Source organism: Festucalex cinctus, chromosome 20 (assembly GCF_051991245.1).
Source record: "Festucalex cinctus isolate MCC-2025b chromosome 20, RoL_Fcin_1.0, whole genome shotgun sequence".
Lineage (NCBI taxonomy): Eukaryota > Metazoa > Chordata > Actinopteri > Syngnathiformes > Syngnathidae > Festucalex > Festucalex cinctus.
In genome coordinates, this window is record NC_135430.1 from 19375923 (window position 1) to 19391887 (window position 15965).

Below are 15965 nucleotides of genomic sequence, written 5' to 3' on the forward strand. Positions count from 1 at the left end.
CATCATGGGAAGATTTGTCCGAATGTGTTCAAGGGACTTTTTTTTTTTTTTTTTTCTTTCTCGTTCTGTGAGAATGTGGCCTGCGTGTGTTAGGGTGTGCCTCGCATGGGTCGTAGCCCGCTGGTGACCGTGGTTTTGTAAACTTGGCACAACACTTGGCTGACACAACTGCTACTGTGGTGCAAGGATGCGATGGGCTGAAAGACTGTTCTCAATTTTCCCCTTTTTTTTTTTTTTATAGTGGTTTTTCCAAATATAGGGTTCTGAAAAGAAGTGCTCCATCCATAACATACGGCGTGTTTATCCAAAAGGTGTACTTTCTCTCCAAATAGCTTCAGCTGAGGTTAAGCTTAAATGTACAGTGTGTCCAATCTTTTTTTATTGTTCAAGGCAAGATGTGTATTAGTGGAAAAGTAGCCTATATATGATATTGAATGTCTTACTGTAGCTCAAAGCCCTTAAGACCCACTACATTAATAAAGTGTTTTATTTAACAAGGGTTCTTCAGTGTAGGTTTGAAGGGTTTTAAAGGTTGTAAAGTGTGTCGTAAACAAGGCCATGCTGTCTCTGAGGAGGAGAGTTTATAGTTTTACGGCCACTGACTCAAGTTCAGATTTCGTCGTCTTCCCCCAACTGTGAGCAAAAACAAGGAAATGTTGTCGTCACATGTCATAGTTGCTCGATTTGGCTTAAGCGCAGCACGCACCGATTTTTCACATCTTACCCGGTTTTTAAATTAGTTAGAGAGCTCACATATGACAAGGGGAAAAATCAGCAATGACTGTTTTTTTACTTACTTTATAATGTATGATATACTTTATTCAATATAACCAGCACAGCTTACCTCAAATAGAACCCTATCTCCATCGACTATCATGAGACTCCTCCCCCAAACCAGACTGGTGTAGTACCAGAATAATATATATATATATATATATATAAAAAAAAATTTTAAAGTAACTATAAAATGTCCAAAATCAAAGAATTCCTGAAAATTACCATAAAATGTCCACAAAATTGCCAAAAATATCAGAAATTGATAGGGAAAAAAATAGCTATACCATGTCCAAAAAAATTGTCAAAAATTTGACATAATTTTAAATCTTACATTTTTTTATTTTTTTTTTCCAATGGCTTTGAAAATACAGTCCAAGCCCAACATGTCGTGCTTTTCACTCTCATCCTTGCGTCTACCATGTGTTCGTCCAGTACTCTCATCCCTCCCCATCACCTTAATACACATTTAAATTGTAATATTTCATCAAACATTTGTTTTGCATAATTTCCTCCGTGCCCCAGGACCAAAGCGCAGCCACAGAAATTCCACTGTCAGGACTTTTAGCTGTGAAATTGGCTTGCTTTTCTTCGTGTTTTCGTGTTTGAAATAATAGTAAGGAAACTCGGTACGCTCAAGGTCTGAACCGCCCTCAGCTTTTTCGATTTTTGTCCAGCTGAGCAGGTGTTTATTTTTTTTCAACTTCACGTCTGAACCGTTTCCTCCCGTGGACTTCACTGAATAATTCTTCCCCCACGCCCATTACCACACAGCTGTATTTAGAGTGAATTGACTCTTCATTTCTGCCACACTCTATTTGAACCACTCCTAGAAAAAAAAAACACATCCATGCTTCAAAATTGCTTCCACATGTTGCCATTGTTGTCATCCGGGCTGTAACGTTAGCCTCTGATGCCGAGCGCAAATATTTACCCTTCCTGCCTTTTTTTGTTTTTTGTTTTTTTGTTTTTTTGTCAGCCGCTCCGTGTCAGAGTCGGGGAATAACAAACTGGATGTGAGCGATGGGGTGTTCTATTTTGAGGAGGAGGGAGACAGAGGTTAAGGGGATAAGATGGGAACCCGTGCAAAGGGGGAGGAAAGGGATTTGCGTGGATGTGCATGTACTTTGGTTTCGTGTTGGCAGTGAGCCCCGTGCCCCATTTTGGAATTCTCACCCCGCTGATGGTTGTGTCTGATCCTGCCTGTGTGTGAGCGATTTGCGCTTTCATCTCATCTGCATATAATCATACTTTTGATTATTATTATTATTTTTTTTTATTTGCTGTTTATTTTGTACAGTGTTTCCACGTTTTCTGCTGGTGTTAGGTTCCAATAAATGAAATCCGCGAAGTAGTTAGCTTTATGTTTTCATTTATTATAAATGTTTTACGGCTCTAAAACGCCTCACCACACAGTTGATACACTTTTTCTCAGCGAGGGATTTACATTTTCTCACCTTTCTCTGCTGTTTGAACATTCTCAATGTTCAAACCATCAATTTTAGAAGAGATGCGTTACTGTAAAAAAAATAAAAATAAAAAAATGCATGCAAAATTGTACTAAAAAAAAAAAATCTGGTAAAACAGCAAGGACGTGACACTACTTCGTATTCATATAGTGAATTAAAAAAATAAAATAAAAAAAAAAGGAGGGGGGGGGGGGTTATTGATGTTGTACTATGTTACCAGTTTGGTTGTTCTCCAAAGTAAAAACAGATGTTTTAAATGTCTTATTTTGATTAAACACAAAGGATAATCGGTCTTTTTTCATGAAAAAAATCAGTGAACAATTACCGTTATGCTGAAATCATTAAAAAAAAAAAAAAAAAAAAAAATGGTTCCAAACAATTGCTCCATTATTAACTCATTTGCTCCCAAAAACGGAAAAATACGTTTTTTAAAAATGGTTTGTGTCCCAAAGACGTATTTATACGTTTTTTTGTTGTTTTTTTTTTAATGCTTTGATGCAGCCTCTCAACTGCAAAAACGGTTGCAGAAATAGTAGTTATTACACAAACATCCCGTAGGTGGCAGCAGAGCACCTGGAGATCAACCAGGGCCATGTTGAAAAAAAGCTAATTTACTCACAATTCTAATTTCTGAAAATTGATTTAACTTCTAGATAGAAATTTCCTTTTTTTTCCTGATAAAAGAAGAGACTTTAATCTTTCTTTTGACACATTCCATTTTTTTTTATAGCAATAGAACACAATATTCTGTGGGCCTTGCAAAATCAGTCCAAATCCAGTAAAACAGCCGGGATTGCTTCTGTGAAAATGGTTTGGAGCGATTGAGTTAATATAGCTGTCGATTAATTTGATAATCGATTACTCGTCGATTAAATTTTGACAGCTAATATTTATTAGCTGGAGGGTCGTCCTCTCGTTTCCTTTGCTACCGAGTTAACGATAAGGTTGATTTGTTTGGCTCCGTGCAAGATCATAAAAAATCTCCCCAGGGTGGCCTTCCAAAAAAGCTATTTCCACCCGGCACGAGGCACATAAATATCACAATGCTACAAATTTGCATGCCTGTTGTAAAAGCAAACTGTGATCGGGCGAACTCCCGTCAACGGAACCGGCCCATCGACACCGTTTATTCATGTTTACGGTCCAGTTGGCCTCGCCACAAAAAGGCCATAAATCCTGAGTGCTGTTCAATTGGGACCCTTTGCCCCCTTTTGCATACTTCAGCAAATACCACGTCTTCTCTCGTGCTTCCACACACACACACAAACACCCCCCGCGGGACGCGGAGGAGATTTATGAGGCAAGGTTGGCTTCGCCAAGCCTGTCGTCCCTCAGGTGGTGTCACAGAAAACATTTGTATGCCAAGGATTTTCTTGATAGCGGAGCGAGCTTTCGGATTGGCGCTTCTAAAAACGTGTTTCCCTCCAGACAAAAAAAAAAAAGCAAATGGCAGACGTTCAGATAAATTAAATGTTTAGGGTGAAATTGACTGCTTGTCGAGATGCTGGTGACGATCCAGTTTTGTTGACTTTAACTCATTCACTGCCTTTGACGGAAAAAGACGTCAAATGACGCAATGCATTTTTGCTGGGCTGGCAGTGAATGTGTTAAACAGGCCATTTTTGGGGGGGGGGACTTATTTGGCTTTCCAGAGCCGGAGTTTGGTTCCCTTGTACACGCGCACGGCGTTACTTTTGAAAGCCGCCGTCGCTCTCGTCGTCTTTGTTTGGAATCGCGCAGCACGCCGCTATTTGTCACCGGAACGCGCTTGCTTTTTGTGCTCGCTTTGGGCGCTGTCAAGGGAAACGCGCGCTTTCATTGGAAATGTTGACAGGTGCGCCCGAAGTCGCAGACGAACGACGCCTTTTCCCGTATATTTAGTCTGTCATCTCGCTCTGTTCCGACCTTGACGGAAAGTTCCGTTGCAAAATTTGACTCTGTATGAATTTAGCTTTGCTGGGAATCCGAGCTTGCCGGATTTTCTGGCTCGTACACCAAAAAGCGACTTCGGATGTACTCGCTCCCACCTAAGAGGATAATTGTTGTTGAAGACTGCACTCACAGAAAAAACATATTATTATGACTTTTTTTTTTTTTTTTTAGGGTTTGATGGGCTTGTGACTTAGATGGCATCCTCCAAACGGTGCCCATGACATTGAATGTTTACAGTTTGTACTGTAGAAAAAGATCTTTCTTAGAGATTGTAGCAAAACGTATACAATGGACTTTTGTTCTAAAACAATATATTGCCTCTTTTTTTTTTTTTTCCAAGGAAGAAACTACATTAGCATTTTACTTTTCAGTGTTACATCTCCAGTTATTTATTCATCTTGTCACGTAACCACTGTCGCAAAAAAACACTTTTTATCCTTAACTCATTTGCTCCCGATAACGTATAAATACGTTTTTTTAATGTTCTAAGTGTCCCAAAGACGTATTTATACGTTTTTGTTTGTTTGTTTTTTATACTAGAGCATACAGAAGGCTTTGATGCAGCCTCTCAACGGCAAAGAACGGTTGCAGAAATGGTAGTTATTACACAAACAGCCAGCAGGTGGCAGCAGAGCAAAGGAGATCAACCAGGGCCATCTAGAAAAAAGCTCAATTACTTACAATATTAAATAGATGTGTGAAAAATGATGAAACTTAGCTCTCTTCTAATGCTAATTGCTGCAAAACGGAAACAAATAGAAACATACTTTTTTTTTTTCCTGATGAAAGAAGAAACTTTAATCTTTCTTTTGATAGGTTCTGTGCTTTTATAGTAATAGAACACAATATTCTGTTGGCCTTGCAAACTCAGTCAAAATCCAGTAAAGTACAGCCGGGAGAGAACGGGACTGCTTCTGTGAAAATGGCGGCGAGTGAATGAGTTAACAGAGATACATTCATTATTTTTCACGTACAATTAGTACCTTTTCAAAACACATTTCGCAACTTGCTGTCGGCTTAAAATGACATCACAAAGGGCTCAGGTAACCAATCACGGCTCAGCTGTTTTCTAGGTTTGGTCATGTGACATTCACAAGCTGAGCTGTGATTGGTCACCTGAGCGCTTGTGATGTAATTTTCAGTCGACGGCACGTTGCGGAATGTGTTTTGAAAGGTACTAATTGTACATGAAAAACAATGAAAATATCCAATTTATTAGAGGCAAAATATGAACGTTTGACTGCCAAAAATGGCTAAATAAGTCAAGTATCCCTTTAAAATAATGACATGTTCTGCACCAGTGTCGCAAAATTTTTTTATGCATTTTTAATGCATCTTTATTGACTTTGTTTGTAACAAAAAAAATAAAATAAAATAATGGACCAACAGATTTTGCTACCCCCAAAAATAGCGAAATTAAATGCAAATGACTTTCATAGTGTAGAGACTACAGTGATGATGATGATGATGATGATACAATAACTTGCTGAGCTGTGCTACAAATTATGCAGTTTGGAGGCATTTGTGTGGGTCATTAAACCACAAGCAAGTCTATGCTTTCTAGATGCTTCACTGTAATGAAGCTTGCCTTTGGTTCCTTTTTTTTTTTTTTTTTTTCCATAATAACCAAATATGCATTATTGTTCGACTTGAATCGAAATCTTAAAAGCGCATGCAACCGTGCCATGATGGCTTATGATGTATAGATGGAACGCGAGATGAACGAATGATTGAGCGCTCTCGAGATAATCGTATCAAATAACCAGACAGCAGACAGACAGACAGACTGTCCTGGTGGCGAGCAACCAACCCAGACTTGTGATTGAATTGGTGAAAGGTTAATGGCTCGGCTGCCATGACATAAGGCTTTCAAAAAAAAAAAAAAAAAAAATCGTCTGCGGTGAAAGTGTATGTGTGTTTACGCATTTGTGAAGCATGTGCAAAAGACGGTCATATTTTATAATGGTAGTTTAAAAAACTTGTCACCTGTCGTGTCCAGGTGTTTCTCATTTGTCTCGTTGCTTGGCTTGTATTTACTTCCTGGTTTCTGTGCGGTTCTTGTTGGATCATTTTGTTTGTTTGTTTTTTTTTGTAGTTGTCTGTGTCTATGTAAGTTTAGTCTGTTTGTTTCTTTGACTGTTTTGTTTTGGACTTTTTGATAGTAAGCCTAGTTTTGTTATGTTTTGTTGATTGATAGATTTTTTTGTGAGTACACCTGGCCTCACTCACTGCGTCTTCCTGCATTTGGGTCCACAACCCCCCACTCACCTGTGACAATAACACATTTTGTGTTGTCAATCAAAACTGGGTACTCTTATCATTGTTTTTTTGTTGTTGTTTTTTTTGTCATTCAAATGTTGTATTGGCCGTTTGTACAGGTGTACTTGTCTGTATAATCTAATTAATGCATCATTCCTAATGTGTAGCAGGTTTAGCTGTTTAGATGTTGAATGTTGTTGTCTATTTTTTAATAATAGTCCAAAATAAAACATAATAGTGGCTGTCACTATTGAATATGTTTAAAATTGATTAATCTATCGATTATTCAATCGCTTAATCGACAAATCGGATTATTAAAGTGTAATACAAAAGCATTTTTTCCCCCCCTGATTACTCTTTATTAACCAGTGATTGGTGTTTATTTTGTACATTGCATACGTATAGTGACAAAAAAAAAAAAGTTTGTCTTCTTTCATGAAGGAATACAGAAATCAGAGGATTTTTGGACAATTTTAAATTTAAAAATGTCTCAAAACTATTACTCGGTTATTAAAATAGCTGTTAATTTGATAATCAATTACTTGTTGATTAATCGATTTTGACAGCTCTAAAACATCATTATTGGTAGATGTTTTTTTTTTTTTCTGTCCCTTCCTCCTTCGTGGTTGCTGTGCACTTGAATAATCTGTATTAGTTGTCTGCACTTCTTGTCCATTGTAATGCAAAATAAATGTGTCTCTGCTGTTGTAAACGCTTAGAATTGCAAAGCACCATCTGTGAACATAAAGGAACATTAAACTGTGTATCATGGGTGACAAAGACCCTTGGACTCATTCCTTTGTGTGCGTCTGGAGAAAAGTTACAACAACACTTTGAACACAGCTAATATATCTGTCCAGATGTGTCATGCTATCTCAACTCCGATTGGCTAAATCCCGTTGCTCCTGTGTTGCCATTGGCAGGGATGGAGCCGTGGATTTTCCGGTTCAAGGCGGAGGGCACGGTGGATTACTCCCAGCTGACCTTTGATCCCAGCCAGAACGAACTGATTGTTGGTGCCAGGTAACTCACACTTTGTTTTTTTTGGTTTTTTTTTGTCCTTTAATGTCTTTTCTGCTCTGTTTCACTTTTCCTTGTCATCGTTTCGTATTTTATTGCGCTTCACTGGTGCGCCGCATGACACCAGCTTGTCCAGATGTCTTCAAAAGGCCAAGAAAAATGGCGTTGATCCTCAAAGTATAGTCAAAAAAAAAAGTGTTAGGGCTATTCAAAATAAAAGAAGACAAGACATTTAAGTGTCTCTTTTTTTTTATTATTTTTTTTATTTTATTTATTTTTATTTTTTTTTATTTTTTTAACATTTATTAATTTTGTATTCTAAGTGCCTTTTTCCACAAAACAGCATTTGGACTGCAACTGCCTTTCCCCCTTCTTCATCATTTCTAATTTAAATAAAATCAAAATATTGATTCGATTCGATGAAATAAATGAGAATCTCGATTCATTTATGAATCGATTTCTTGGCACACTCCTAATCATCATTATTCACAAATCTGTTTAAAACGGTGGAAAAAAAGAACCTTTTGCAATATGGCCCTGGTTGATCTCTTATACTCTGCTGCCACCTGCTGTCCTTTTCTGTCATCACTATCATTGCGTCAAGCATTCTGTCACAGATGGTGCTCTAGCATAAAAAACATAAACGTATGAATACATCTTTGGAAGCATGGTAATATTTAAAATAAAACGCATTTATACGTTTTGCGTCACACGAGCAAATGATTTAATCAAGAAATGTGATTAAATATTAACTCATTCACTCCCAGCCATTTTCACTGAAGCAAACCCCCTTTGCTCCCTGCTGTTTTTCTCGATTTTGACTGATTTTGAGTTTGATTCATCGGGGGGGGGACTACATTTCTATCTCTCTGTTTCCGTTTTGCAACAATTAGCATTAGAATATAGCTCAGTTTCATCATTATTCACAAATCTGTTGAAAACTGTGGTGAAAACCGCTTGTTGCAACATGGCCCTGGTTGATCTCTTATACTCTGCTGCCACCTGTTGGCCGTTTATGTAATAACTACCATTGCTTCAGCCGTTATCTTCAGTTCAGAGGCTGCATCAAAGCCTTCTGTATGCTTTAGCATAAAAAACAAACGTATAAATACGTCGTTGGGACACTGGTAATGTTTAAAATAGAACGTATTTATACGTCTTTGGGAGCAAATGAGTTAATAATATCCCCATCTTAACCATTTTAATTTTTTTTTTTTTAGCTTTTTCTCATAATACTATTGCCAATTGAAATTGTAAAACTTTTCAAAGTATAATGACCTATTTATTGGGTTGGGTTGGGTAGATGGCGACAAGCTGGATTTGACACCAGGGGGATAAAGAAGGGGAAGAGGGATCGATGCAAATATCAATACAGTAAAAATCAGAGGCCGCACTGGGACATGGTTGATCGCCTCTCATCAGGAAGATTGATAGGTCTCTGTAAGAGCATTTGTTTATAACAATATGTGTGTCGGTGATACTCTGTGCACGTGTGTCGCATGTGTGGGGGGGGGAAGTTAATGTCCGAAATGTAAGATATGAATATTCCCATTGAATTAATTCATTGATACAAGAAAATTGAATCTACACCTATTCCTCTTGGATGATGATTGGTCATTGGAGGGCAGAAGGCGTGAAATATAAATCATTTAAAATGACGTTGGTTTCTCAAGGGTCTCTTTGTGGTGATGCAGCCAACCTGATACACTGTTGGTCAATACAAGATCATTTCTTGCGAGGGATTCCATCGCGCTTGAAAAGTGGCGAGTGTCAATACAAATCGTTTTGTGGCTTGCTAAAGCGACAGGCTTTAGGCAAGGTTGGGTGAAAGAGAGCAAAGTCTCAGACGGTATTTTTTCATTTTCAGATCTTCTTACCGATTTTTAACGTTGTAGCAAATCTTTAAAATTTATAATATAACAATATAAAGTCTAATTGTGCGTGTGTGTGGTCTAATCGAGATGACCAATAAACACATCACACACAATATATATATAAAAAAAAAAAAGAGCAGTAAGAGAAGAAATAAAAGAAGCTAGGCTAACTGTTAGCTTATCTCGTAAGCAAGTTGCAGTTGCTAACTCTTCTTCCTGTTATTTTTATTGTGGTGGGAGACGTGTGAGAAATGTTATACAAACACTCAACACAGCCACCTCGATTTGTGTGAGGGAACAGCGCAAACTTCAGGTCACTGCCGAAATAATAGAAGCTTAGCTAACTGCTAGCTTATTTTGGAAGTACATTGCAGTTTGAAAGACTTCGCTTTTTTTTTTTTTTTTTTTTTTATATTGTCGTGGGAGACATGTTATACAAACACTCAATACTTTCTATCAGGTCACTTATAAAGTGAAGTGGTTATTATTCTATTTTTATTTTTTTTTAATTATATACAATGATTTTAATAGGGATGGAACGATAGCCAAACATCACGATACGATATGAAGGTCACGATACAATAATTATCACGACATTGTGGGGAGGTTGGTGACAAAAAAAGGTCAAATGTTGTAAAAAAAAATAAATAAATTAAAAATTTAAAAAAAAAAGCTTATTCTAAAAAAAAAAAAAAAACACAATAGTGTGCTTTTGTACATTACAGCAATGCGTATTAATATTACGTTCCCATTCATCTGACCAATAGGATTTTAAAGGGCCAAAACATGCCTTATGTAAATTAAGCCGCACCACAAAAAAAAAAAAAAAAAAAAAAAATAGCCATCAGAGGGTGCTAGAACAGCACAAATGGAAATCAACCAGACGTTTTTTTTTTTTTTTTTTTTTTTTAAAGGTGGGCTGCTTTTAATATTGTGAAATGAAGACGATGATATATGTCTTAATATCGCGATATCATGATTTTGCCATTATCGTTACATCCCTAGATTTTACCGATCCGGACCACTTTTGTTAATATATTTTCCTCAATCTGGCCCCTGAGCTAATAAGAGTTTGACACCCCTGTTTGAGACTTATATATTTTCAGATTTCGATGTCTTGCAAAATTTATTGGCAAGCCAAATTGATCATATTATCAGTATGCGTTGTAAGCATCCAACTTGCTGAGCTATTTTTTATTTATTTTCTCAAGTTTAAAGATTCTGTCTGTTTTTCTGCAGCGGTTTGAGCTACTGAAAGCTACCAAAGCAAAGTCTGATTTGAATTTCCAAGTAAAGCCGCCCTTTGAAATGTGTTGACATCCTCCAAATAGTTTACTTTTTCTGAGCTTCCAGTTTACCTCTGGGACAAGAAATCCCCGTGGAATATTCCCCTATTGGTGTGTTTATCTGGTGTACCTTACACCACGTTATCCTCTCATTTTTATTATTTTTTTTCCTTTCAGAAATCACCTCTTCAGGCTCAATCTTGAGGACCTAACGCTGATTCAAGTAAGTGCAAACGCACCTCCGCCGTCTTTCTTTCGTCATTGTTCTCTTTGGAGGAGCCTGATTTCTGCTTTTTGCCTCCCGATGAACACTTTGCATGCAGGATCACAACTTAAAGCCGTCACAGTAAAAAAAAAAAAAAAAAAAATCAATAAAAAATAAAAAATGGTCTTGCGTTTCACACGTGGCAGAGTGACAGCTGGTTTTGCTTGTAAGCACTCAGCAGGGAGGGAAAGAGTTGCTCTAAAATCATGTCACTGGTAATACTCCCGATTTAAACCTTACGTTGACTTACGTTGTGCAGATGGGCTTCACGTGGGTATTATCGAGTTGTGCAACTTTTTTGTGCTGCTGTTTGGATTACACTCTTTTGCGCTTGCCCTGAAACAGGGGTCGGCAACCTCTTCTGTCAAAATTCGAGGCCAAATAAATGACCCAAAATGTGTCTGGAGCCGCAAAACATTTGAAGATTGTTGGTTAGTCTGGGTTACGTACTGAGGGCCCCAATAAGAGCTGCACCACAACACAAAAGTATGAAAGCAGCATCCAATACGTAGAGATTCATTTTTTCCCCCCATAATTGTTAATACTTAATTTTACATAAATTTCTCGACTGTTCTGACTTGCTGTCAAATTTCTGACATTTTTGGCAATTTTATGAACATATTATGGTCCTTTTCTGTATCTCTTCTTACTTTCTGGATATTTTTTCTGATAGATTTTCTTCCTTTTTTGCTATCAATTTTCTGACATTTTTGGCAATTTTGTGGACATTTTATGGTAATTTTTGGGTTTTCCGTTTTTTTTTTTTTTTGGAACATTTTATGGTTAATTTTTTAAAATTTTCTCTTATGCCTTTTTATTCAATTCTCTGACATTTTTGGCAATTTCATGCACATTTTATGCAAATTGTTTGCTTTTCCTTTTTGGACATTTTATGGTCACTTTTGGGGATTTTTTTATTTTATTTTTTTTCCATTTTCATCTACATTTCGTCTCTTTCTGACAACTTAAAACATTTGGACTGACATTTTTTTGAATATGTAACTATTCATTTGTTATTTATTCAATTCATGTAAAAAAATATATGACCCCCCCCCTAAAAAAAATCTAAATGAATATGTAAAAAAAAAAATTTTAAAAAAAACTTTTTTTTTTTAATTATTATTATTTTTTATTTTTTTTATAAAGAGATCTACAGGGAGCCACAAGAGAGGGATTAGAAATAAAGTCTGTTAACGTGTGACGTACACTTTAGACTTTGGCTCCGGCATCTTGTAAAATATGAACCAAACATTCATAAGCCAGAAAAACACTCTGCGGGATGAAGACCTCTGCCAAGATTGCGCTTTTAACAAAAGTGGAAAAATGTGCAGCGCAATAATATTGATTTCTTGGGTGATTTGAAATGATTCATGATGTAATTGTTGTATATTCCTCCTGGACAGTGCAGAAGCAACAAAATTATAAACAAACAGTGTTACTAATGATCACTTTTTTTCATTGACATATAATCTAATTGGAATTACTTTTCAATCATGATAACACCATTAACGTTGTGGTGCATTACTTGAAGTGCTTCGTGTGCTGCTGGTGACCAGAGAGTCGGAATCGTTCAAAGCACTCGTTGCCAAAATGCGGTCAGAGTAGGAAGTTACAATGTCTTTTTTTTTTTTTTTTTTTCCATGCTTAATTGAGCCTCATCCCGCCTGCAGAGCTAAACCTTTTGAGGGTCTGCAGTATTCACAAACAAACATTGATACATCCGAGGTTCGTTTGTTGTCGGTAGCAGCAAGATGTCTTTGATGGGTCGACAGCCGCTGATGTTTGCCATTTACACCCCGGGAGAACCAGTGGAGAGATTGAGGAAGAGGCAAAAAAAAAAAAAAAAAAAAAAAGGCAACAGGGGATTGAGAATGGCTGAATAGAACAAAGAGAGAAGAGTGGCAGCCATGTAAACACAAAGCTGCCTGGAAAGCAAAATGAGAAAAATGATGAAATGACATAAGGCAAGGCCAAGTCTGGTGGAGAAGCGGGCGGGGTGGGGGGGGGGGGGGGGGGGGGTTCTGTGAGGCAGAAGAAAAAGCTCATGCAGTCTCTTTTGGATGCTCGCACATGCTTTGTGAAAGATCCGCGCTCTGTAATCATCCGTGGTTCTTTTTAATCCGGGATTCAATGGGGAGATTAGCACCAATCCTATCAATCAATCCCTCATTTGGTGACCACAAGACGTTCACCTGGTCAAACAAAAGTTTGAGTTTTGTCAAACTTTTTGTCTATGCCGGTCACACCCGGTGGTTGATGGGGTTTTTTCCCAGGTGAATAAAAAAAAAAAAAAAAAAGAAGCTTGAAACTTAGAAATGACGCAGGTGCGTGCGTGTCCCTGCTTTGCATTTGACTGGAGACGATTTTCCATGTCGGGCAGAAGGCTGAGAGCAAGTGCGGAATTTTAAAGAGCACAGATGCTCTTTTACCATTTACACCTTCTTAGGTCTTTTCTTTCCTTTGTGGTGTCTATTTTGGCCTTCAAAACAGGAATACATTGGAATTTGATTGCCTCACTGGCTATAGATTCGCATGTAATACACATTTGTAGTGAACGCAAGATACTGTTTTCTGTTCTGCAACATTGTTTCTCTTACATTTCAAATAACTGTTTTGCACAAATGCTCGTTTGCACACACCATCCAAATGCAGTATCACAAATTCCACCATTCGAAAGATCATAATTGTCACTTTTGTTTGGTGCTGTGAGAAAGGATTGTAAACACTTTTATTACTCTTGGTAGACAAAAATGAGTCTCGGAAATTTGGATTCAGTTCTTTTATTTGATCTCTTTGTAATGTGCAGATGAAGTGTCCAGTGAGTTTCTGATATTTCATTTCTGGTTACTGCAGAAGGAGCACGTTATCTGCTCAAATCCATTTCGACTTTGTTTGTTAACTCATTCACTCGCCGCCATTTTCACATTTCGCAATCCCGTTCGCGCCCGGCTGTTTTACTGGATTTTGACTGATTTTGCAAGGCCCACAGAATATTGTGTTCAATTGCTATACAAGCATGGAACCTATCAAAAGAAAGATTAAAGTCTCTTCTTTCCTCAGGAACAAAAGTATGTTTCGATCTCTTTCTGTTTTGTAGCAATTAGCATTAGAAGAGAGCTAAGTTTCATCAGTTTTCACAAATCTATTTAAAATTGGAAGTAATTGAGCTTTTTTTCAACATGGCTCTGGTTGATCTCTTATACTCTGCTGCCACCTGCTGGCCGTTTGTGTAATAACTACCATTTCTGCAACCGTTCTTTGCAGTTGAGAGGCTGCATCAAAGCCTTCTGTATGCTCTAGCATTAAAAAAAAACAAAAAAAAAACAACGTATAAATTCGCCTTTGGGACACTTAGAGCATTAAAAAAAACGATTTATACGTTATTGGAAGTAAATGAGTTAAGCACTTTAAAAAAATAGCATGAATTGTAAACCTATGAAATGTTTAATACAACTAAGAAAACTTTTGTCATGCTATGACAAAATTTAGGATATGTAACTTGGTGTGTTGATAACTTTTAAGATTGGATTTAAAGAGGGAACCAACCCCCCAAAAAATCTTCACAATATGTTGTATGGGACTTCAATTGTCAAAACACAGTATTGAGATTACTATTTGCATTTGTGGAATCTGAGTTAAGCACCAAAATCCACCCGTGCTGTATTTATTCATCTCGGGGGGGGGGGGGGGGGGGGGGGCGGCCATTTTGCGCCTTGCTGTCGGCTGTAAATGACATCACAGTTACTCAGAGCTCAGGTCAGGACCAATCACGGCTCATCTGTTTTTTTTTTAGTTTGTTCATGTGATGTTCACAAGCTAAGCCGTGATTGGCCCTTACTTGAGCCCTGTAATGACAAAATGGCCGCCTCCTAAGATGGATAAAGACAGGTTGATTTTGCTGCTTAACTCATATTCCGCAAATACAATAATCATCAAAATGCTGTGTTTTAGACTCATGGGTGCACATACAATATATTATTGTTAAGAAAATTTACAACTTGACTTCCCTATTAAGGGATACACTTTCCTGCCTTGTTGCACATGTCAGCATCAGACTCGGAGATCGACTGAAACCAGCAACCATGAGCTTGCCAATAAGTGCCAGCTCCACTTGGTGGTCAGAAAATAGAAAGGGAAAAACAGACACACAGAATTCTAAACGTTATATTATATCGTCACCACCCATGACATTTCGTGTCTATTCAAATGGAGTGCAGATAACATCTAAAACAAGTTAGACCTTGGTCTGTGAGTTAGTCCTCCCTTTTTCCTTGATGGTTGGCGTTGACATCTGCTACTTTTATATGTTTTTATTCCCACAGCCTGTAGTGGCTTTTCTCGTCCTGTCAACCTCCACCCTCGTCCTCGCTTATCAGTGAAGCACTGTCAAGAGCAAACTGCTTGTACTTTTCCCCTTGCCCTACTTTAAACACTTTCAGGCCACACTAGAAGAAGCGTACGTGCAACTGTAAATTTGAGGATGTCGTTAGATTGGAACTAATTTGCTGTTTAAACACAAGTGGACACCTCGTACGCAAATCCCACCTCCCACAAAAGTTCCATATTGCCCCTTGTTCCATATAAACTACAGTTACTTAACTAACCGTAAAAGGGGTCAGCAAACGTTCCTGTCAAAAGAGCCAAAAATGTGTCTGGAGCCACAAAATACTTGAAGATACTGATGAAGTGCACAGTGTGTTAGTGTTATTCTAATGTACTAATAAGCCCTAATAAGAGCTGCACCACAACACACAAATATGAGCGCAACATTCAATACGTAGATAATCATTTTTATTTTTTTTTGGAATTGTTCATACATTTCTATATTTTCTGCCTTTCTGTCAAATTTCTGCCATTTTTGACAATTTTATGGGCATATTATGGTAATTTTTTGCCTTTTTTTTTTTTTTTTTTTCCTTTTATGGACATTTTTTCGTACATTTTTTCAGCCTTTTCGCTATCAATTTTTCTGACATTTTTTTTTATAAACAGCATTGAAAAATTATTTTTAGTATTTGCCGCGGAACGCCAAAAAAAATGTATGGCGGGCCGCAAATGGCCCCCGGGCCGTAGTTTGGACACCCCT

The 15965-nt window shown here is 37.6% G+C and overlaps 1 protein-coding gene across 7 annotated transcripts in view; it reads left to right on the forward strand.

Annotated features, from left to right (window-relative positions):
• Positions 1 to 15965, forward strand: part of sema5a (sema domain, seven thrombospondin repeats (type 1 and type 1-like), transmembrane domain (TM) and short cytoplasmic domain, (semaphorin) 5A) — a 158457-nt gene that overhangs the window by 62964 nt on the left and 79528 nt on the right. For all 7 annotated transcript variants that reach the window (XR_013280805.1, XR_013280807.1, XR_013280806.1 and 4 more), the window contains 2 exons: positions 7358 to 7457; positions 10792 to 10837. Coding sequence is in view for 4 of the 7 variants with exons in the window: in XM_077508474.1 (XP_077364600.1) it covers positions 7358 to 7457; positions 10792 to 10837 (146 nt within the window). In the remaining 3 variants the exon portion in view is untranslated. The remainder of the gene's footprint in view (positions 1 to 7357; positions 7458 to 10791; positions 10838 to 15965) is intronic.